Consider the following 25,109-nt stretch of genomic DNA (forward strand, 5'->3'; position numbering starts at 1 on the left):
TTGCAATGGAAAATAGATTTTTCCTCGTCCCTGGAATATAAAAGACACCGTTGAGAGTGATTGAGTCTTCCTCCTTCTCATTGATGACGACGTGCCTTCCTTCTTCACGTGATGAACTGTATTATCTGCTGTTACAATGACATCACGACCATTGTATTTGTGAAAGTCAGAAAATTTAGATTCATCTCCAGTAAGATGATGCCCACAACCTGAATTCACGATCCAGTCTCTTTCAACATTAATGGATGCCATTGCATCTATTGCTCGAGTCTCGGCTACGAAACACTTTCCCAAGTCTTCTTCTTCTTCAATAACTTTCTCAGTTTGAGCCATATTGCTTTCCTTGGTTTGACAAAACCTTTTTATGTGTCTGATTTTGCCACACCAGTAACATTTGAGAGTCTTATAGTTATTGGTAGACTCTCCCTCCTTTCCTAACAGAATTGAACCACTTTGGAATCGAGAGTGTGGCCTATCTCTTACTGTTTTTCCTTTAAATTTACTCTTTTTTGATACAAGAGCATTTTCTTCCTTTTTTTTGATTGATACCCCAGCCATTTGCTTGGCTAGTAGCTCCTATGATGACAATAGATTCTCAAACTTCTCCAAGGATGGTTGTTGAGCCCATCCTTGAATCGATGTAATAAAGGGAATATATTCTGATTTCAAACCACGAATAATATTTCTTCTTATTCGTGCTTCAGAGATAGCCTCCTTCGAATTCAATAAATATATCTCAGAACATAAGTTTTTAATCTTCAAAAAATACTCAGCTATAGAAAGATTACCTTGAATGGTGTTAGCTAATTCATTCTCTAATATCTGTAGCCGAGCTTCATTATTCTTGTTGAACAGTTGATCGAGGGTCCTCCATATTTCATGAGCTGATTTGCACCTTATAATGTGATCAAATAAATTAGAGGATATGGACCTCTTTAGGACAAATTCAGTCTTAGCATTAACTTGCTTCCACTACTTGTATGTGTTACTATTCTTTGGTCCGTCGGTAGGAGGACTTGTGTTACTCCCATTAACAACATCCCACAAATCGTCACCTACAGTGTATGACTTCATACATGTCTTTTATACCTTGTAATTGGACTGGGTCAACAATTCCATCCCCAATCCGTTAGCACGACCATTGAAATCCATATAGAGAAACAAGTTGAATTCTTCACTAACCCAATCTTAAAGTAAAAACCAGAATTCAGTGTGTGGTTATGACTCTGATACCATGTAGAAAAATAGCAGAAGAAAAGTATAATTCGAGAACCTTCTGCTAGCCCAAGATTGTTAACTAAGATCGAAAGATTCAACTAAAGAAGAAGAGGAAGCTAGAAAGTTAAAAAGAGAACTTGGAAAGAAGAACTTTGAAATGGAAGAAGACTCTTTAAGTGCTTTGATTTTACCTTGAATACATCTATGAGAAAGTTCTACTGAACTTATCTTCTAGCAACTACTCTAAAATATTTAGATATTTCCTTAAGACAACTACTCTAGAATATTTACATATTTCTTCAAGATAATTTCTAAGTTTCTATACTAGGACATTCTAGAGAAATCTATGTTATTAAAAAAAGACCAACTTTTACATATAGCAAACATAAAAATTATATTTGTATGTTATAGTTATAATTTGCATAATTGTGCTCCATAGCAAACATAAATATGTATATTTTGCTATACATATACAAAAGAAAGCAATTGTATAATTTCGTTATACATATACAAAAGAAAGCAATTGTATAATTTCGTTATACATATACAAAAGAAAGCAGTCGTATAATCTGTTTTGGTATACAGATACAAAAGATCAATTGTATAATCTGTGTTTGCATAAAGCAAGAAAGACAAAAGAAAACTGGGCAGGGGAAGATCGTATGTATTTGTATAATCATAAGTGTATAGGACGAAAATATATGCATTTGTATTTGTATATACAATTTTCTCTCGCTTTATACAAACACAAAAGCAATGTATAAATTTGTGTTTGTATAAAGTGAGAGAGGCAAGTGAGCGAGCGAGATCTGGGAGAATGGCAAGCGAGATCTGGGAGAGTGGCAAGCGAGATCTGGGAGAGGGGAGAGAGGGGAACAATAAAAATAAAATATATATACAATTTTCTCTCGCTTTATACAAACACAAACACATTTTATACATTTACGTTTTTGTATATATTGAGAGAGGTGAGTGAGAGAGCGAAATTTGAGAGAGTGGCGAGCGAGATCTGGGAGAGGGGAGAGAGGGAAACAAAAATATATGTATATACACAGTTTTCTCTCGCTTTATACAAACACAAACACATTTTATACATTTGCGTTTGTATAAAAATGAGAGAGGCGAGGGAGAGAACGAGAGTGACGAGCGAGATTCACCAAGAGAGAGACGAAATAGCAACAGTTTGCTATAGGATACAATTAAATCAAACTTTGGGTATAAAATTTAATTTGAATTAATAGTTTGCTATTATATACAATTTTCCCATAAAAAATTATCTTTATCTTTTTTCACAAGTCTACCTATATGATATTACATCTTGATAATTGGTAGTAACTAACTAATTAGAACTGGCTACAATTTTTGGATCTGAGATCTTGTCCCAAATTTTTGGGGCTTCCTCGAAGAAGAAGAAGAAGGGCACACATAGTAAAACACAAAGTTCAACGCAGAAAAAATTATATTTGCTCTCCTCTCAATTTCTCTTCCTCGTTCATCACTCAAACCACTTCATAACCACCAATCCACCATGGAAGACCCATAGTTATCGGAGCAAAATCACTACCAAAAATGATAATCGTTGATGACGAATTTTCTTTCACCATTGAAACTTTCATTTACGTGCTAAAACTCACTAAAACACCCAGTGTCGATGGAGGTTCAATAAACAAATTAGGAGAGATACAACGGAAGGGAACTTTTTTTTTCCTTTTATTATTTAATTTTTTTAAAAGAAAATTATTTGCTTCACTCGCTTCATAAGTGTAATACCACGCACTCTATGTGGGTCAGCAAAAAAAAATGTCACGTAAACTCAATCAATAGTCAAAGGGGTTTAAAATTTTTATTTTATTTGAGTTTAAAGGTTCAATTGACAAAGAGTTAAGTAGAGGAGTTCATAATACAGACTCATACAAGTACAAGAGTCCATCGAACCCTTTTGCCTAATTAGAATGATAGAACTCTTATAATTGTACATGTAATTCTAATTATCCATGTCAATAAAAGATGAGTTCATTACAGTCTCACTTTCTTCAAAATATAACCAAATTTGAGAGTCAATTGGAGCCTTAAATATCATTTAAAAAAAGTAATAGCGGGTAATTAAAATTAATAACATTGAGTCATAATATAATATAAAGGGGAATGGGGGAACTCCACTATAGGAAAACTACATAATTAGACATACTTAACTACCATATATACATATTTTACCTATAGTTTAAAAATATTACCCATAATATTATTTTAAATAATTATACCATATATTTTATAAATTTAAATCAGATACACAAATCTTTTAAATACAGTATTGAATAATTATCTTAAAATTCATGTTCCTTAATTAAAGGTACATTAATAACTGTCCCCCAAACTCCTATGCCAACAATCTATCTCCCCCCTCCCCCACCCCCCCACCCCACGTTCTCCATCACCTCTACCCACTCTCTTCCTTCATCCTCAATCTCCTATACCAAGTTCATCTCTCTATTCTCTTTTTTCCTTCTCTCTCGTAGATCTTCTTCACTAAACCATCAAAAACTGAATTAATGGTTTTTTTATTGCATTTTTCTACTGTGAAGATTTTCTTTTAAAAAAAAAGTTACATGAAGGATTCAACAGAAGAGAAAGGCAAGACGCGGTAGGGTATGTTGAGACAAGAGTGATAAAGGTGAGAGAACATCGCAAAAAAAGCTCCAAAAAATGAAGGATATTCTCTCTTGCCTAAATTTTCTTGACCACTTTTCAATCCCCTCTGTTTATGCAGATCTAATATAGTTGTATGTTTATCAATTGTTCTCTCCTAAAATTCTTCTTTAATTTGCTAAATATTTATGTGGCTTCAGAAAGACAGGTGTATCAACGCTGGATTTTAATTTTGAACTTAGTGAATTTACGATGAATTTGTAGAGATACATTGTTTGCTAGACATATCTAAATGTTCTATGTATTTTCCCTTCATCTATGTATCCCCCTTTCTTCTATGTATATATCTTTATTCTATATATCTAAAAGAATAATATTGAATAATTAAATATATGCTTCAGATAGATAACAAGTTTCAAATACATGTTATGTATCAGATATATGTATATAACAAGTACACCTAATGAAATTAGGTGCATGAATCAGATACATGGTGCAAGATACACATTGTTCTCTAAACTTGAAAAAAAAATAACAAAATTCAAAAAAATAAATTTGAATTTCTAAAAATAGTTGTTCACTTTGTTGTTGCTAGAAAATAAATGGAAGAAATTAATATACGTATATAGCAGATACACTAATGAAATACATTTAATAAAATTAGATGCATGAGCAATATACATAGTGTGAGATACACATTACTCTCTAAACATGAAAAATTGAAAAAAAAATCACAAAATTCAAAAAAACAAATTCGGGTTTCTGATAAAAAGTTGTTCACTTTGTTGTTGCTGGAAAATAAATGAAAGAAATTAGATTTTTAATTATTTTTTTTTGTAGAATTTGTCAAGGTAATTAGAGGACCCCAAGTAATTATACTCAAAAGTTGTGGGATACATATATTGACGGGTAATTTTACTCAAAAGAATAAATATTCAAAAGTTGTTAGAGCAATATACTCAAAAGAAATTATAATTTGGATTTCTTTAGGAAAACTGGTAATAGTTAATATGGAAGGATCATTCAAATTCGTTTGTTAATTTCCTACAAGTTACTCCTTTAATTAAGGAAATAAGTTACAACATTTATTTCAAAAGTATTAAATCATATATCTCGGCCTTCTAAACTTGATAGATACATATATCTGACGGATACACATGTAATCCATGCCGAAAATGGTATAGAAAGTAATATAAAAAACTATCAGAATTTCTAGTAATTAGGATACAAAAATACCACCTTTTAGTTTACTTATCACCATTATCCGCTATAAGTTTTACAAATCTCCAAAATCTATCATTTTCGCGTATCAGATTAGTGTATCTCGTGCATCAGATTAATGTATCTCGCACATCAGATTAGTGTATCTCGCGCATCAAATTAGTGTATCATGTATAAAATGTAATGTATCTTACTTAACGATTAATGTATCTCGCACATCAGATTAATGTATCAGCGCTTATATTATTGTATCCGTTTGAGAGATTTCTGTAATTATAAACTTTTAAGGGATAGATTGTAATTTTTCCTTAAAAGTATGTGATTTCTGCAATTTGAAAATTACAGAAATCCCACATTTTAGTTTACTTATCACCATTATCCCCTATAAGTTTTACAAATCTCCAAAATCCCTCATTTTCGCGCATCAGATTAGTGTATCTCGCGCATCATATTAATGTATCTCGCGCATTAGATTAGTGTATCTCGCGCATTAGATTAGTGTATCATATATAAAATGTATATCAGATTAGTGTATCATGTATAAAATGTAATGTATCTTACTTAATAATTAATGTATCTCGTACATCAGATTAATATATCAACGCTTATATTATTGTATCCGTTTGAGAGATTTCTGTAATTATAAACTTTCAAGGGTTAAATTGTAATTTTACCTTAAAATTATGTAATTTCTGTAATTTGTCCAAATATTTACCTAATACAAACGCACTTCCAGCCCAAGTTCAAAGGCCTCATCACTATGGGCTGCTTGGCTAGGATGTCCCAGATCATAACACTTTGATGACAACCAAATATAAATAACAAACCAAAAAAAAATATATTGGGAGATTTTATATATAGATATAGATATCGTTGGACATGAAATAGAAAAGAATTGCTTCGTCAGATGTAGGACTATTAGATAGATTTTGAATTTTGAGCAAGTGTATCTGCAAGGTGACGTAAAAAAGGTGCACTGCTAGTCCGCCACTCACATTCTGAATGCAGGAGCTGTACTGTTGTGCTTGCCCACTCAACTTGCCAAATTTCAAAAAACATGAAATTGGTAAACTAAATATTTAATTATAAAATAAAATAAAAACTTGATATTTTTAGTCTTACTTGCTTATGTGGATTGTGGAATTTTAAAAAAAAATGTTAAATGCACTCAAGTTCTTTTTTGGGTAACTATATAAAGTTCTCTTAATTTTTTATTATTTATAAAATATATAGAAAAAACTATGGTCAAAGATAATTTGTTTGAGTGTTGAAATTCGAAAAGTGACAAATAAATTCGGACGGAGGGAGGATAAAACTTATAAATTATGGGTGTGTTTAATACAAAGGAAAAATATTTGATATTGAATATTCTTTTTTGGAAAATAAGTAGTTTTCTTACTTATTTTCTAGTGTTTGATAAGTAAATAAAACAATAGTTATATCTCAAAAATATTTATATGTAATATAGCAATGACAGGGATAGGGTGGTCAAGCAAATAAATAAAAATTTGAAATATTACTTATGGAGCTTGTTTTCCCCTATTTTCATTAACAAGGTCATTTTCTCATTTTTAAGGAACTTAATTTTTTCGGCATACCAACACACCGTATATTAGAGTTTACAATTTTAATTCAAATACAAAGCCTAGTAAAAATTATTGCGTTCATCTAAATCCGTACCTCATTATTATTCGTGTTGTATATGGCCTCATTCGGATGAAAACACTCCTTAATTAAAGATATTTTTCTATATTAAGGACTCAAATTTGAGATTTCTATTTAAGAAAGAAACAACTTCATTCACGGAACCACATCCTTTAATAGTATGAATGTATGTTAGTAACGCATAAATACAATGTATGTTTAATATTTCTTAGAGAAAATATTTTTAAAAAGAAATTACGTGATGCGGTGCGAGCTAAGTAGGCGGGTTGAAACAACATATTCTCCTATATAATATGATGACGGGTTGAAATCTTTGCGGGTTTACCTTGCAATCGCCTCGTTTGTCGTCCCCACCAATCATATTTAATCCATGACTAATTAAGCATGGAATAATTTGGTTTATACTTTGTATGTTACTTTAAACAAAAGGCAATAGAGAGATGAAAAAGATTCTCATTGTTCACATTCGTTGTACAGAGAATTTTGTCTTAAAACACAATTATGAAACCAATTAGTTAATTATCTTGTGGGAGGTTAGATTCATTCAATCAAAAGTCAATAACATATATAATCCACTTATTAATTAATTAATACTAACATTATGAGTTTAATTGAAACAATAATTGGGTAATTTGGCTTTTTGACTATTTGTTTCTTGATGTAAGACAAGGTACAACGAATCTAGTGTTGGATAACATTTATTTGGAAGTTCTTTGAACTTATTTGTTATCAGTATCTTTCATTATATAATTTATTTATTTATTTATTTTAATAAAAAGAGATTTAAATTTGTGATTTGAGAACAAAATTTGAACCTTCTTTGTCATTGTACTAGATTTTTTCTGTCACATTAAAGGATTTGACAGTTTATGTATGATAAATAATTAAAAATTCCTATCATATTATAAATTTTCAGCTAATATAAAATAAAATTGAATCCCCTTTACCAACCTAGCTTGTCCCTTGTTACTCTCTTCATCTCCAAATATGTATTACGTTTTGTTTTTCAAGAATCAGATTCGTATGTTTAGCATATTGATATGAGAAAAATTGTAACATTTAGTTATAGCATTTATTTTAATGTAATTTTAAAATCTAGCTTTAAAAATTATTAAATTATTAAATCTCGAATAAAAAATATGACAATTATTTTAGAACGGAAACTAACTATTCTAAGTTCCCATTAGCATGAAGTAAGGCTGCTATTTTGTTAACTTTTACAAATTCATGGAATACGTAGGCTGCCGCTAGAAAAGTTTATGCCAATTGCCAAAAAGCAATTCCTTTTTAATATTTACAAATTTAATTTTTTTAATTTCTCATTTATTTTTAATAAAATAATACAAATACTTATAATTAATTTATTTGAGAGATGACAAATTAAAAAAAATATTTAGTTTTTCTGAAATTTCATATTTAGTCAATTTTTTCAATATTCTTATTTTTAGTTATATTTTGAAAAAAAAAAATTCTCTAAAAATATTAGTTTCTTAAAATTAAGAATTTTTTTTAAAAAAATGAAAGTAGGGAAAAATCAGTTTCACAAGCGATATTTCAAGTTTATTGTTATCTCTTTATCTATCCAACATCCACAACCGCAACTCCTTCACCATTTCACCATCGAACCCCACTCCCCACCCCATCCCACCTATATATAAATATTTTTAAAATAATATTTTTTGAATTACTTATCAAACACTAAATAATAGTAAAAATACACTTATTTTTCGTTCCTAAAAACAATTTCAATTTTTTCATACCAGACACATGTACTCTCTCTGTCCTTTATTGCTTGTTTGCTTTCTCTAATACACGTCTATTAAGGCATGACAAAATGGGAGTTATTATTTTACTAATTTTTTCTTTTTTTCAATATTCTATTTATGTGTCTGATCCATCAATATCAGAATTAATAATGGGATGAATTGTTAAAAAATTACAATATTTATTCATTTAAAAAGAATCACTTATAAAAACAAATAAAATCATTAATTTAATTTTAATTTTATAAATTGACAAAATAATTAAAGAAAAATACTTTTAATAATGTGGATGAATAATATAGAATTAAGAAAGTACCTTCTTAAAAGATGCTTCTTTGCTTTACCAAAAGAGGTAAAGAAAAATAATTAAAAAAGGATATCTAAAGAGAATACAAAAGGAAAAAAAAAAAGTTTGTGTTTGTAGTATATTTTCTGGACGGCTTATCTTTAATTTGAGGTCTTGATTTGAGTTTTGCGTATGAAAAAATTATATTAGAAGCATCATCCTTGAATAGTCCTTATCACCTTATAATGCCCAATTTAAATTTAGTCAAAACTTTAATATGAACTTTCGAACCTCTGATAAAAAACAAAGTTAAAAAGGCGACATGTCAACAAAAGTGTCTCTACCAAAGTTAGCTAAAAAATTCAAATCAAGCTTCTAAATCACGGAATTATATATGTCCAAATAAGAGTTTGCCTTTAGCGTGCATCATTAAATTATTATTTTCGTCTTAATTGATGTGAAGGTTTTTTTTAATGTAAGAATAAGAACAAGATTTTTTTTAATTTTAATTTAAAGTAAGCTATAAATAATATGTCGTTATAGCTCATCTTATTTATATGTGAAGTTTAAATTTTATTATGATATTAAACATAATATATATTTTGTCATTATTTAAAAAAAATTGTCATATAAATTAATAGGAAGAAAGTTCAATCTACTATAAAGTTAAAAATATGACCTGTTAGTCCTTTAATTTTTAGCCCAAATTGCTAGAATGAAAAATCCATTGGATATTACCAAAATAATCAAATATGAGTGAAGAAGACGTAAGAGTGAATAAGAAGGTGCTAAGAAAAAGCCAAAAGTTAGGAAAATGAAAGAAACAACTTCCAAAACGACAAAATAACAAAAAGGGATAGTGGGACACTTGTACTGTTTCTAAATTTTGTGTAAATTATTAATTTCGTATTGAACTATTAATAATCATAAAAATATTTTTTACTTATTTAATTAAATATAGATATATCTTCGATCTACCACATGACATAACAAGTAATCTGAAACTTGTGTTTAGTATGAGACTTTGAATAAAAAATGGAAATAAGTGTTAAAAACACTCTAAACTTGATGAGAATTAGGGTTGTGTTTCACTTAAGTTCAATTAGTCAAATAAATGAATGTTTAAGACCGTAAATAATTCAGAAATGAAACTAATAATTCAATACTTCTCTCTTTGGAAAATAAACATCTTCAAAAAGAATTAATAACTATATAGTATAATTTAAGTTATATATATTACTCCTTTTAATTTTTGTATATGGATAGTGAATAGGATTTTTTGTATTATCGAGTCATTCAAAAGATGATTATAAATAATGCTTATGATAAGCGAGATTATAAAGACGATAATGTAAGTTAATTGTTGTAATATGTTAAGAATTTAAAATAAGTTGATAAGTAAAAAAGTTATACCACTCGATGTGTATAAGTTACATTTTACAACTATGTTATTTATGATATGTATTACGTAACAGGGCAATGTGATAAAAATGATAACTATCCCGCTATATAGCATTGGTTAAACTAAACCAATATTTTTTTTAAAAGGCCTTTAGTATAGTGGTAGTGTTTTTTTAATTTTGATCTTAAGAATTATTGTTTTTAAAACAAAATATTTTTCAGAAAATACTTAATTATGTAAACATTATTATAATATATTTATATTTCCTAAACATACAATATCGGTGGAGAAAAACTTTATTTTAATGATTAATTGGACGAATCATGAATTAATGATCTATTGAAAACGATCGCCTTATTTTCATTGAAAAAATAGAGATAAATGTACATATACATTTTTTGAAATTTTACTTACAATATTATTATACTAGATATATCGCGATTGTAATAGAATAAGTCAATTCTCAAATATGAACATACACAAATGAGACTTCTTTCTGTTTGAACTTTGTCCAATTCTAATAAAGATAAAAAAAAAAAAAATTAAAAAAGTATAGTCTAAATACAATTACTAAAGAGTTTCTTCTGTGTACTCTTAAATAATCCATCATTTATTTCAAACTATATGAATTTAATAATGTAGGGTCATAAAAGAACAAAAATAGTAGGACTTTTTCTTGTTTTTCCACTTGACCCAATATATTTTTTGCACAATAAAAGCCAAACGCTCTTCATAGTTGTTGACCTAACGCACAAAAGGCCAAATTTATATGTAGGACCAATTATTTCAAGTACTAACCTTTTTTTTTCTTTAAAAAAATGTATAAAAAAGTTGGAATATGTGCAAAAAAATAGTATAAAATGTATAGAAGACAAACAAAATTAGAGAAAAAAGGGGTTGGTTTTTTTTTTTTTTTTTCTATTTTTGAATAATAAAAATTAAAGTATGTGTGTGGCACATGGTTAGCCGCCTTCACTAACGACAAAGAATGAGCCAAAAAAAATAATATCTAATTCCCTATTTATTTGTCTTTCTTTATTATCCGTTTGTGCGGTACTGATTTTTGACAAAAGTATATGCTGTAAACCAATACTTATTACCCACCATTACCAATTTGATATTTAGATTGGATTTTTGAAATTTCTGGTAGTACTTAATTACTTAGGTCATCGTTATGTTTTAAATTCATTATACGTATTATTCAATTTGGATTTAAGTTTACATAAATTTGTCTTTCAGAATTCGTTTAAGATGTCATATGCACATTATATTTAGAAAGTTGTCAAATTTGAAATTTGTTAGTCTAGCAAGACGACCGACATTTATCAGCTCACCCTCTTATAGGAGTAAAAAAACTCAAAATTGAAGATTTCTTACATAAATTTTCAAGAAAAGAAGTTTTAAATATCTTGGTTCTATTATCGAAGAAAATGGGAAAATAACCGATGAAGTCGCACGTTGTATGGGAGCGGGGGAAGGGGAGGGGGTGAAATTGAGGCTCGCGTCCAGGGTATTATGTGATACACCAAAGACTTAAAATAAGTTCTACAAAATGGTAGTTAGAGTCACAGTGTTGTATGTGGCAAAGTGATTGTCAGTTAGAACGTAATATTAGAAGATGAATGTCACGGAAATGAGGATGCTCATATGGATGTATAGCCATATCACGGAGATAAGAATAAGAATAAAGTTATACAAGATAAGATAAGTGTGACCTTTTTCGCTGACAAGATAAAAGAAGCGAGATTGAGATGATTCAGGCATATGAAAATGAGATGTGCATATGTACCCATTAGGAGGTGTCAAAGGTTGACTATAGAAACATTTTAAAAAGGTAGAATTAGGCAAAAATAGAATTGGAAGGAGATGATTAGACAAGACCTGACACTTCATCATCCTTTTGAGGACATGACCATAAAGAAAAAGGTATAGAGATCAAGAATTAGCATAGAAAAATAATAGGTAATCAGATGTTGTCACACTTTTATGTAGGAGAGGCAGGAGTCGGTCTCCTCTTCTCCATATTTAGTAATATTAGTCAATAGTCACATATGTATCCTTCAATTTCACTACTACATGTTGCTTTGTTTACTTTAGGATTGCGTATCGATCGGTTCGAATTGGTTTTGAAGTATATCAGTTTAACTTATTGATTATCGATTTGTAGAGATGCAAAACCGTTATAGAACCATTAAGCTATTGACTTATCGATTATTGGTTTATCGGTTATTGATCGTTATTGGTTCGGTTATCGGTTTAAATGTTAAGATTTGACACAAAATAAATTAATAATAAATCACTTAGAAACAAGGTGACAAATTGAATGAATCATGTACATGAGTTCACAAGTTGAATCATGCTAAAAAATAAATACTTTTACATTGTAGAATAACTAAGATTATGAGATAGCCAGAAATAAAAGTAGGGAACTGAACTCTAAGTTAAGAACTTTTTTTTGGTTTGGATTATCGGTTTCGGTTCGATTTTGAACAACCCAAATTAGCCAAAGATCTATTAAAAACTGTCTCTCTACCCCATAAAAATAAAAATAGGGTATGCATACATCACATCCTCTCCAAACTCTATTTATATAATTGTATTGGATATATTATTATTGTTGTTGTTATAGAAAGGAGACTCTAAAATGTATATTTAATTCTATTAATTCATATTTGATTTTTGAGCATAATTTGGTTGAAGTTTGAAAAAGAAAATTATCTAATGTTGAAGTTAAAACGGATATTTAAAAATTGAAATAATGTCTCATGAACATAAATTTTGTTTAAAAGGAAAATTATTCCATGGTGAAAACATAAAATATTCCTCAGACAACACTGACAAAAACACAAATTCTCAAACATATTTTTCAAAATTCAAATTCTCTTTTCAAAATTTATATGATTACTTTTTATTTTTAATTGAGACGATAATGCAATATACCAACTTAGTAAATAGTGAAAAGAACTTCATTAATCATTGCTACAATTCGAATCTTGAATATATATATATATATTATTACTATATAAGAAGAGTGAATAAATTCCCTCCTCTTTCGACACGTGGCACCAAAAAAAAGGAGAGGGTTGAACATAAGTGTGAATGTGAGGGTATTTTGGGTATTTAAAAATACCCTCACATTCACACTTATCTACTAAAAAAAATATTACTATATAATATATATAATGTATAATATAAGTAGTAGATAAGTGTGAAAGTGAGGATATTTTGGGTATTTAAAAATACCCTCACATTCACACTTATCTACTAAAATATATATATATAAGTAGTAGATTTAAATATATTTAATAAAAAAAAAAGTNTATAAGAAGTTAGTTAGGTTGTTAGAAGTTAGTTACTGAACATTATAAATACAGCCTGTACAGAGTCATTCTAAAGCTATGTTGAATAATACACAATCAGTTATATTTCGTTCTGCTTTACTCTTTGTAGCTTGAAGGTTCTCACATGGTGAAGATCAAGGATCTTAACATGGTATCAGAGCAAGTGTAATCGATCCTCCTTTCGCAGTCCTTTCGATCTTCATCTATTTCGTCTAGCTCGTGTTTGGCTCGTTGTGTTGCTGCTTCAACTCAAGTGCCATCTTTACTCAGCTAGAAAACTTTCTTTCAAGCAGATCAATATAAGCAACAATGGTGATCACAAATTCAATAGTGAATCTGGACATTGGATCTGGAGTCATCCTCACAGTGATAACGATTGATCAGCATCATCCACTGTTTTTGCAACCCAACGATACTCCAGGTAGCTCCTTGATCTCAATTAAGCTAATAGGCCCAGAAAATTATGCATTGTGGAGTAGTTCAATGCAAATTAATCTGTTAGGGAAGAGCAAATTAGGATTCGTTGATGGCAGGTATCCTAAAGAGAAATTTGATGTCTCCCTTCATGATTTGTGGGAGAAATGTAATGCCATCGTACTTTCATGGATTGTGAATTCTGTTTGTACTGAATTACTTAGTGGAATCGTGTACGCGACAAGTGCTTGCAAGGTATAGGCAGATCTCCAAGAGAGATTTGATAAAGTGAATGGATCTTGAGTATTTTTTCTTCACAAACAGATTGCTACCTTTACTTAAGGGATTTCATCTGTTTCGATCTATTTTTCTAAGCTAAAGGAACTCTGGGCTGAATTTGATGCTTTAATGCCATGTTCTGGTTGTAGTTGTATTGAGTCGAAGAAATATTTGGAACACTTTGAATATCAACGACTTCTTCAATTTCTCATGGGTCTTAAGGAGGCTTTCTCACAGTCTAGCAATCAGATTATGATGATGCTTCCCACTCCTTCTATTAACAAAGCGTATGCTAGGATAATCTCTGAGGAAAGTTGAAGATCTATGGCTTCGTCTTCTGATGTTGTTGAGGGTACAACTATGTTCAGTGATAAAGGCAACTCTCACATACGCAATAGTCATCAAAACACTTCCTACAGAACTAAGAAAAGTGATCTCTATTGTGATTATTGTCATCTCACAAGACATACCTGTCACGACCCGGGAGCACCCCCAAGTTGTAACAAGGAGTACTCGACCCCGAAGGGGTCTTATACAAGCCACATAGTCATTCATTGCATTCAATAATGAAAATAGTGCGGAATAATAAAAAAAAAAAACTTATTTACATCCACACATTTAAACTTCTTAAAACAACTTTAAAAACACACAACGGAAGTCTAAGTCTCACATGGCCATCTTAGACACAGTCGCAAAACATAAGTAGGGACACGGCCCTTTACAATCAAAAGAAGTCTATTACATGAACAAAAGAACTTAAAAGTTTTGTCCTCGAATCCATGAGGACATACCAAGTCTTGGAGGAAAGCAATCCAACACTTCAAACTAGCTAGGAGGGATCACTTGCCGGAACCTACACTTATAGTAAAAATATGAAGAATATGGGTTAGTACACAAAATGTACTAAGTATGATGACCATGCAAAACATGCTTAAAAAGGGACATTTTAGTTAGAAACCATGCATTATGCCACCTTTTTGAAATATCATGAACAATAGCATAAAAGACATACAAGACAAGCATAACATCAAGTAAGTCATAATATCACCTTTAAACAATATCAACATGAAAACCTTTACCTTGGACCTTCACCTCAAGAAACCCTTATGCTATACCTCGTGCAATGTATGGATGACGTCCCATACCACCATCCATACTAAGGCACCACATTTAGGTCACTTAAAGTAACTTATCATTCCTTTCTTTCACCTTTGCACAATATTCATACATAAGAGGTATATCATTAATTAAGACATGACAAGGGAAAATAACTCGTAATATAACCCAAGTATAACATGCATAACATATTAAGCATTTAAGAGCCAACATTCTTTAATAACCTCATTTAGGGTACATTCATGTCACAGTCATTAGGATTTAGAGAAACTCACTATGACCCTCTCCAAGCCTACTCGTGCAATGTATAGGTAGCATCCCATACTACTACCTACACTTTGTAGAACCTGTCAAGAAACCATAATGAAATCTCACATGATGGGAAGTAAGCGTTTAACCGACATAGACCATGAGAGCTTGTCATGGAATCCGGTGTCATGAGTCCCCACACCGAAAAGAGGTGGTCTACTTGCCTAAGGAAGACCGGTATATATAGCTTAATGGATCCACTAGCTTCCTATGCGGGCACATAGTTTATGGGATAAGGTAGACGATCATTGAAACTCATGCCTAACTGTCGGGGGAGTTTCCATCTAACCAAATCCGCTCGGTGCTTAGCCTACATTCCCATAGAATAGTTCATTACTTTGACATCATCACACATGAAAGGGTGCCATAAGCCTACCGATTCAAGGTACATTATTTAACACATGAAAGGGTGCCATAAGCCTACCGATTCAAGGTACATTTAGGAAAGCTCATTAACTCCTCTTGAAAGGGTGCCATGGGCCTACCGATTCAAGTCTCATCATTAACCTTTATGGAAAGGTGCCATAGGCCTACCGAATCCAAGGTTCATTACTTATCATTAATGGAAGGGTGCCATTAGCCTACCGATCCAAGGTTCATTATAAGCATGTGTGGAAGGGTGCCATAAGCCTACCGATCCAAGGATTCAACAATCAACAATATAATCATTTATACAAGAAAATGATGCATAAGCCCTACCAATTCAAGGTATACTTTATATTGAAGAATCCTTCATATTATATCATCAACATTCATGAGTGTCATCAACACATCTCTGGATTTCCATACATCTCATAACTCAAACTTTAAAGCATCGATTCATCAATTCTCCATAGTTGGACATTTTGTCAAACACCTTGAAGGCATGTAATGGAATCAAAGAGCATGGAAAATAGGGTAGTAATTATGCAACCAAACCAGTGAACAACCTACAACAACACCTTTACATTCATAACATGATCACATTATCTTCATTGAATTCTCATTCGTATAATGTCATGATAACACTCCAATTTCTCATACTATGCCTTTAAGGCCATAAGCCTCACATACCAATACACCAACAATACACCATAAAATAAGCATGGGTAATGACATACTTCAACAATCTAAAGACCTTTAAACAAGTTTGATTCATATACATTCATTATCTAGCAACCCACTTCATAAAGGCATAAACTAGGAATAGAGAGAAATCATGGGTTCATGGAGTATTTTCATCTTAAATCGTCAATACAACAACAATATAACCATAAAGTGCCATTAGAAACCTTTTAAAACCATTTGGTGGAAGAACCCATGAGATTGAGTGAAAACCTAGATTTTTCATACTTTGAAATAACTTTGGATTTGGCTCCTTGAATGGAAAATTAGACAAGGATCAAGACCACCATACCTTTGCTATGATCTCCCACGAAATTTGATGAAGAAAGCCTTGAATCCAAAGCCCTAGCTCCCACTTCTTCTTCTTCTTAAATGGAGGATTGTAGAGAGGGAAATGTTTTTAGGGATGGGAATGAACTAATGGTATATAGGAAATAATATAAGTCCTTTGAAAAAAATGGTCCAACACTTAGAAAAAATTTCAGGCGGGTGAACAGTAAATGAACAGTAAAATCAGCTACTGGAATTTGCCTTTTTCTGCCGGACAGATTTTACGAAAATGGGCATAACTTCTTCGTCCGAACTCCGAATGAGGTGAAACGAAGTGAGTTAGGTAGCTAACTCAAAGGGCTTTCCATGGATATATTATTGGCCACCCAAATAATTTGTGTGCTAGGAGATATGACCCTCCAAAGTAGACCCTCGAAAAAGGCTTCACTTGGAAATTTCGGATTTTGATACGGTTGCTCTAAAATTTGGGTTAGACCCATTTCCCACTCAATTTGACCCCCTAAACAAGAATATGAAGTCGGATTTTCGAAAAACGAAACGGATCTTTTAATATACAGCTAAACAAGTTTCCGGTAACTTCCGAAGCACATTTTTAAGAACTTTTGGGTCAAATTCAAATATAATCATTTCATTAAGTTCTCGACTCCAAACTCACATGTGAGGCTCTAGTTTCACTCTATCATTTTTCGAGTCGTTACAATATCAAAGCAATCTGTTATAAGTTGATTAGTTATCCCCCAGATTATAAATTCAAGAAGAAAGTTGGCCCGCATAGCACATGATCTCATGCCAATGATAGTAAATCTAGTAAGGTCAACTATGCTGGGAAGCATCCACATTATGTTGGTAATACAGGGTCTTATGACATAAGCAACTCCAACACTTCTTCTGAACCAGGTAGTCACTCTCATGGCAATAGTAGTGGGAATAGGTTTTGCTCTCCATCTGTAAATTTTGCAGGTCCCTCTCACATACCAAGAGGACAATATCAAGCCACTGATGCCTTTGGTGCTATCCCTCAGTTCATTGAACATCAATACAATCAGATTTTAACCATGTTTGATTCAGAAACACCTGCAGTTCACTCAACTATGACAGCAGGTCTGATTCCTTATGCAACTGTCACTGAAGATGAAGTTAAGTGAATAGTAGATTCAGGAGCCTCTAGTCATATGGTTAAGTCAGCTACTCTTCTATCACATACTAAGGTTGTGAACAAAACTAGTTTGGGAAAGGTTCACTTACCTACTGGAAGTATGGTTACTGTGACTCATCTAGGATCATGTTGCATTTTTCCTGATCAAGAAATCACAAATGTTATGCTCATACCTGAGTTACAATATAACTTGTTCTCTGTGTCTCAACTGACTAAGAAGGTGAAGTGTGCAGTGCTATTCTATCCTGATTTTTGCATTTTTCAGGATCTCTCAAGTGACAAGGTGAAGGGGATTGGTAGACAAGATAATGGCTTGTATGTGTTCACAACAGGTCACAAGAAACCATGTACTACTGTTGCAATTTCTAGCACTGGTTCTTCTTCTACCAAATTTGAAGCACATTCATTAGATACTGATAGTACTAGTATGACTCTTTGGCACATGAGGTTAGGTCATACCTCCTTTTCCACTTTATAAAGAATGTTTGGTCCTACTTCTTGATACTGGGAAAAATGTGTCAGTAGTTGCACTATATGTCCATTAGCAAAACAAACTAGACTTTCTATTCCATTAAGTACTACTACTTCTGATTGTTGTTTTCAATTAGTTCATGGAGATATATGAGTCCACATAGAATTCTAACTTATAATTGAAAAAGATATTTTCTCACTCTTGTGGATGATTATTCTAAATGTACCTGGTTGTTTTTACTACCCTCTAAAGCTGAGGTGGTTGTTGCTATTCAAGAATTCCTTTTCATGGTTAAGACTCTTTATTCCTCAGGAGTGAAATTTCTTAGAACTGACAATGGCTGTAATTTTTTTAACACATCCATGGTTGATTTATTGAAGTCCTTGGGTATTGTCCATCAAAGTTCGTGTATCTATACTCTTCAGCAGAATAGAGTAGCTGAAAGAAAGCACAGACATATCCTAGAGGTTGCAAGATCTTTCAGGTTCCAAGTTGGTGTACCTCTGAAGTTTTGGGGTGAATGTGTGACCACAACTATATACATTATTAACAGATTGCCATCTTCAACTCTCCAAGGTCTATCTCCTTTTGAGAAGCTTTATAGGCACTCTCATTCCCTGACTCACTTGAAGGTGTTTGGCTGTCTAGGCTATGTGACTCAGGTCAGAAAATTAGATAAATTCTCTCCAAGAGCCACTCCGACTGTCTTTCTTGGATATTCTCAGACTAAAAAAGGCTACTTTACGTATGACATGGGGTCCAAAGTGTTTGTAGTTAGCAGAGATGTTATGTTTAAAGAAGATTTTTTCCCTTTCAAGGCCATACAGTCTTCCTCTCATTTATTCTCAATGAGTGATAACAACGTGGATGGTATATCAGCAGCAGAGTTTACTGTGTCTTTACCTCAAGCTACTCCTGAGGCTGTTGCTCCTGTTGTATCAATTTCTACTGAAGATCCTCCTACTACAACCCTTATTACTAGAAAATCCTCTAGACCTACCAAACCTCCTATTTGGATGAGTGACTATGTTTCGAAAGGGCAAGAGAATGCTAATTATTGCTATCCAGTGTCTCAAGTAGTCGGTTATGATCATTTGTCTCCTATGTTTGGTGGTGTTTTAGCTTCCTATTTTTCCATAAGAGAACCTACTTTATATGCTGAGGTTGTTAAGGATCCTAATTGGGTGGCTGCTATGCAATCTGAGATTCAAGCATTGCAAGATAATCATACTTGGTTGAACTATAAGTTGGAAAGAAGCTTATTGGCTTTAAATGGATGTTCAAAGTGAAATATACATCCTCTGGTGCTGTGGAAAGGTACAAGGCTCGACTTGTAGCTAAAGGCTACAGCCAACAGGAGGGGTTGGACTATACTGAAACCTTTTCCCCAGTTGCTAAAATGGTTACTGTCAGGTCTGTTCTGTCTGTTGTTGCAACCAAACATTGGCTCATTTTTCAAATGGAAGTTTATAATGCTTTTCTCCATGGTGACTTATTGGAGAAAGTGTATTTGGAGGTTCCTGTTGGGTTTGCTATCCAAGGGGGGAAACATGTTGTTTGCAAACTGCATAAGTCCCTTTTATAGACTTAAACAGGCACCTAGGCAATGGAATAAGAAACTCACAGATGCACTAGTCCAACTGGGGTTCTCACAAAGCCATTTTGATTACACTTTATTCACCAAGACTGTTCAGGAGAATTGGTTATTGTTCTAGTGTATGTGGATGATTTGTTGCGGACAAGAAGTAACTCGGACTTGATCCTGCAAACAAGGAATAATTTAAAACAAAGTTCAAAATGAAGGACCTTGGGGAGGTGAAGTTCTTTTTGGGGATTGAATTTGCTAGATCAAAGAAGGGCATAATTATGAGTCAGAGAAAATATGCACTGGAACTGATAAGTGAGCTAGGACTAAGTGGTACTAAACCTTTCAGCACACCACTGGAAACAAATCTGAAATTGATATCCACTGATTATGATGCATTCATCATTAATGAGAAAGGGGGAATTCCTAAGGCTGAAGACACATCACTTGCTGATCCTACTCAATATCAAAGGTTGGTGGGAAGACTGTTATATCTAACTATGACTAAGATTGACATTGCTTATGTAACGCAAGTGCTAAGTTAATTCATGCATAATCCCAAACAATCTCACATGGAGGCTGCCTTAAGAGTAGTGAAATATATAAAGAATGCACCAGGTCTTGGTCTACTAATGCCTTCTGATAGCTCAGGAAAACTTGAGGCATACTGTGACTCTGACTGGGGTGGTTACTTACAGACTAGAAGGTCAGTCACAGGATACTTGGTGAAGTTTGACAATGCTCTGGTATCATGAAAATCAAAGAAACAGGAGACAATAGCCAGAAGTTCTGCTAAAGCAGAATTCAGGAGTATGGCTTCTGTGGTGGCTGAGGTAACCTAGCTAGTTGGCTTATACAAAGAGTTAGGAATCAGGGTTGAAGTCCCAATAGGTCTACACTATGACAGCAAAGTTGCTATTTAGATTGCAGCTAATCCCATTTTCCATGAAAGAACAAAACACATAGACATTTGATTGTCATTTTGTGAGAGACAAGATTGTACAGGGCATTATCAAAATCTATTATGTGTCAACTAAAGAGCAACAAGCAGATCTTCTAACAAAGAGTCTTGGAAGACAACAACATGAATACTTAATGTCCAAACTGAACTTGAAAGATATATTTCAAGCATCAGTTTGAGGAAGGGTGTTAAATAGTTGATATTTTAGCATATAGAAAAGATGTTGTTATAAGAAGTTAGTTAGGTTGTTAGAAGTTAGTTACTGAACATTATAAATACAGCCTGTACAGAGTCATTCTAAAGCTATGTTGAATAATACACAGTCAGTTATATTTCGTTCTGCTTTACTCTTTGTAGCTTGAAGGTTCTCACATGGTGAAGATCAAGGATCTTAACAGATTTAATATGAATTTCTCCATAATTGATGAGCTTTGTTTTTTCATTTATTTTTTTAAAAATGATTTATCCTTCGATCTATTTTTTTGGCTCAAATTTTTTATAATTAAAAAGAAACTCCTTATTCTATTTGAATTTTATGTGACGAAGTATGATTATGTTTGAAGTCAAGTAGTTACTTTTTATACTATGCTTTTATAATTTTAATTTTTTAATTATGAAATTCATATTCATAATGCACATCATAGTAAAATGCGCGCCTCTTTACCTATACAAATAAATCACTGCGAAAAACTCATCACAAAAAATTAATTAATATTTGAGATATATTGCTAAATATATATATAAGGCAGGGATATTTTGATCTTGAAATAAATATTTTTTTGCTTTTGTTCTACATTTTTTAAGAAGCAATCTTTTTTAGCTTTTTTTTCAACCGTAGAAAAACTACTTCTACTTTTATTTAAAAACAGTTTTACTGATTAGCCAAATATTTTTTTTTTTGAAAATAATTCAGAAATATTTCTATAGCTATAATCGTGTCATCAATGATAAAAGAGACATTTTAAGATAAATTATTACTAAATAAAGAAATATATCTATAAAAATCATATAAATTTAGCTAGAAAAAATATAAGATATAACTTGTCAGAGAATCTATGACTTATTTATACGGGATAAAAATGAAATAATTAAATTCTCATAACTCTAACCATTAGTCAAACTCCCCTGATTAATGAATGGTCCCATCATCATATAGTTTGTTTTAGCTAGAGGTGTACAAGTCAAATCGTAAAGTCAAATCAAACCGACGAACCAAATCAAATCGAAAAAAAATCAATTTGTGATTTGGTGGTTGAAAAAAAAATCGACCACTCTTGATTTGGTTTGATATTAAAAGAAAAAAAGTCAAACCAAATCCAAACCAAATCGCCATAAAATATATGTTTATATATTTTATTTCAAATTTAGCTTGGAAAAATTTTCAAATATAATATATATAATTTTATTTTATTTATAGATAAAAATATTATTTATAATCTACTTTGTTAATGTATTTTTAGTTAGTTTATAGTTTTCAATGTTTATATATTTTATTTCAAATTTGGGCTTGTAAAATTTGTAAATATTTTATTTTGTATTAAGATCCGAAGTTACAATCATATTGTTATAGTTTTTCAAATTCAAAGTTAACAATTTACTTCGTAAATATTTTGTTTTGTATTCAGTTTACATGTAGCCTTTAATCTTATTAATTCAACATAATAAGCGTTGATATTTCAAAAAAAATGTTTTGTACTCGTGTGAATTTTACCGTATTTCCAAAAATTTCTATTCATTTAACATTTTTTAACTTTAGCTTATCACACAGGTAAGTGAAAATATATTTGATCTCTTTTTCAAATACTGTATAATTGTAAAAAATAGAAAAAATTAAAAAATAGAAAAAATTCAAAAGAACCGACTAAAACCGAAACCAAAAAAACCAACTTTATGTGATTTGATCTACTTTTTAAATTTAATAAATCGACATAATTGATTTAGATTTTTTTAATGAAAAACCAAACCACACCAACATATATACACCGCTAGTTTTAGCATATAGTATATAGATATAAACATAATATCACATGAAAAATCTAATCAATCATCGCTAACCCAAACAAACTCTGCTCTTCCGCCCAACACGTGGTCATCTAGCCCTTCTCTAACCTTACTAGACCCACCTAAAAATGACCGACACGTGTCAATATAAGATATAGGGAAAAAAATCTGATATACCCTTAACTTTGTCATTTAAAGTTGATACTCGTTATAAAAGTGACTCATATATATCATTATCGTTACAAAAGGAGCTCATATATACCCTTTATCTAACGCGAGTGAAAAAATTAGTATTAAATTTATTTTTTTGACTTTAAATCTTTAAAATGTTCATGTGGATATATATGATCCTTCTAGTAAAATCCAAGGTATATTTTAATCTTTTTGCACACAAATATTTTTTTTTGACTTCTTTAATTATCATTATTTGAGTTTTTTTTTTCTTTCATTCTTTAATGTAAGGAAAAAATCAAAACTAGTTTTTTTTGCGACTATATTGTAATTTAGTTTTTGTATTTGTAAAAATAAAATAAAAAATGGACATCCATGATAAATTTTACAAGAAAATTGTTGAAACATAAATTATTGAAAGTCACTTTCATAACGAAGGATATATCAGCTCTAAATAACAAAATTGAAGGTATATCAGACATTTTCCCTAAGATATATGATGAGGTGATTTAAGGTACGTTTCAATTTATTGTCCAATTATTATTTTTCAATAAATATATTTTTTTTATTTCTTTAATTTTAAAATTTAAAATATATTTAAAATTATAAAATTTAAATATTATATATATATATATATATAATTTTTTTTTGTTAATTTAAAATCATAATTTAATACTTTCGATCCGTCAAAGATGTAGAAAGTGATTTCAAATTTTTGTACCAGAAAACGACAAAATAGATGCCAGCACGCGCTTTAGCACAGAACACGTGTCACTATCAAATGGTGTATTTGTAGTTCTTAATAGAAAGGAAGGGTAGATTAGTCAACAAATTTTAAAATAAGGATTAAAATCAGTAGGCACGTGGCTTGGCGTGGACCGCACGCATGGAAAATTAAAGTAGAGGCTTTTACAGTGTGTTTCGTCGTGGAGTTAGATATTTGTAATTGCTTTTTCCTTTGCCTCTTTGTTTGATACTTTCACACGTACATTACTTTATTTGTTCGACGTTCCATATTCATATTAAAGTTTAATTAATTATATTTGGTAAGGTATTATTCTATAGAACGTTTGCTATTAAATTTAAATTTAAAATTTTTGATTAAAAAAAACAAACTTGATTCGTTATACCACATCCTCTCATGTTGTTGCTTTATTAGCTTACTTCACCTTTCCTCCATTTTCGTTTTATTTTATATGATTACATTGGTATAAATATTGATATTTATGGTCAACCAAATAAATACTTTTTTTTTTCATCCCGATTTATTTTAAAGTATTTGGCTAGAGATAAAGTTTAATAATAAAAATAGATTTTAAGAAAAATGGTCATAAATTATATATAAGTATTTATGTGGTCATAAATCCTAAATTATAATAGAATATCATTTAAAACTAAAATGATTGCTAAGAACTATAGGGTATTTGGTGCGGTTTAACATGACGTTGTGGTAATTAATACTCTATTATTAGATGACATCTTGACAACTAATACTAATTTAATAAGATTATAATTTATAGTATATGATATTTCGCACTAGTTGAGGACTTTTGAGGGAATAAGATGGTGTGTGGGTTTATATTATATTTTGATAATTTTCGTCTCGTGAGCTATTAGGAGTTGCGTTAGTCCGATAATTTATTTTCTATTCAATCACATTAAATTCATATACGTGTTCTCGTTTGTTTTAATTTGTTTCAGAATATAA

General features: G+C 31.1%; 2 protein-coding genes across 2 annotated transcripts in view; both read left to right on the plus strand.

Moving 5' to 3' along the window:
• The window catches only part of LOC125871081 (60S ribosomal protein L18-2), a 271,584-nt gene that overhangs the window by 60,649 nt on the left and 185,826 nt on the right, over window positions 1-25,109 (plus strand). The window lies entirely within an intron of this gene.
• Window positions 20,481-21,591, plus strand: LOC125871227 (uncharacterized mitochondrial protein AtMg00810-like). The gene is made up of 4 exons (XM_049551826.1): window positions 20,481-20,740; window positions 20,915-20,993; window positions 21,039-21,101; window positions 21,511-21,591. The coding sequence occupies exons 1-4, from the start codon at window positions 20,481-20,483 to the stop codon at window positions 21,589-21,591; spliced, it is 483 nt and encodes a 160-aa protein (XP_049407783.1).

The sequence above is a fragment of the Solanum stenotomum genome, chromosome 7 (assembly GCF_019186545.1).
Source record: "Solanum stenotomum isolate F172 chromosome 7, ASM1918654v1, whole genome shotgun sequence".
Taxonomy (NCBI): Eukaryota; Viridiplantae; Streptophyta; class Magnoliopsida; order Solanales; family Solanaceae; genus Solanum; species Solanum stenotomum.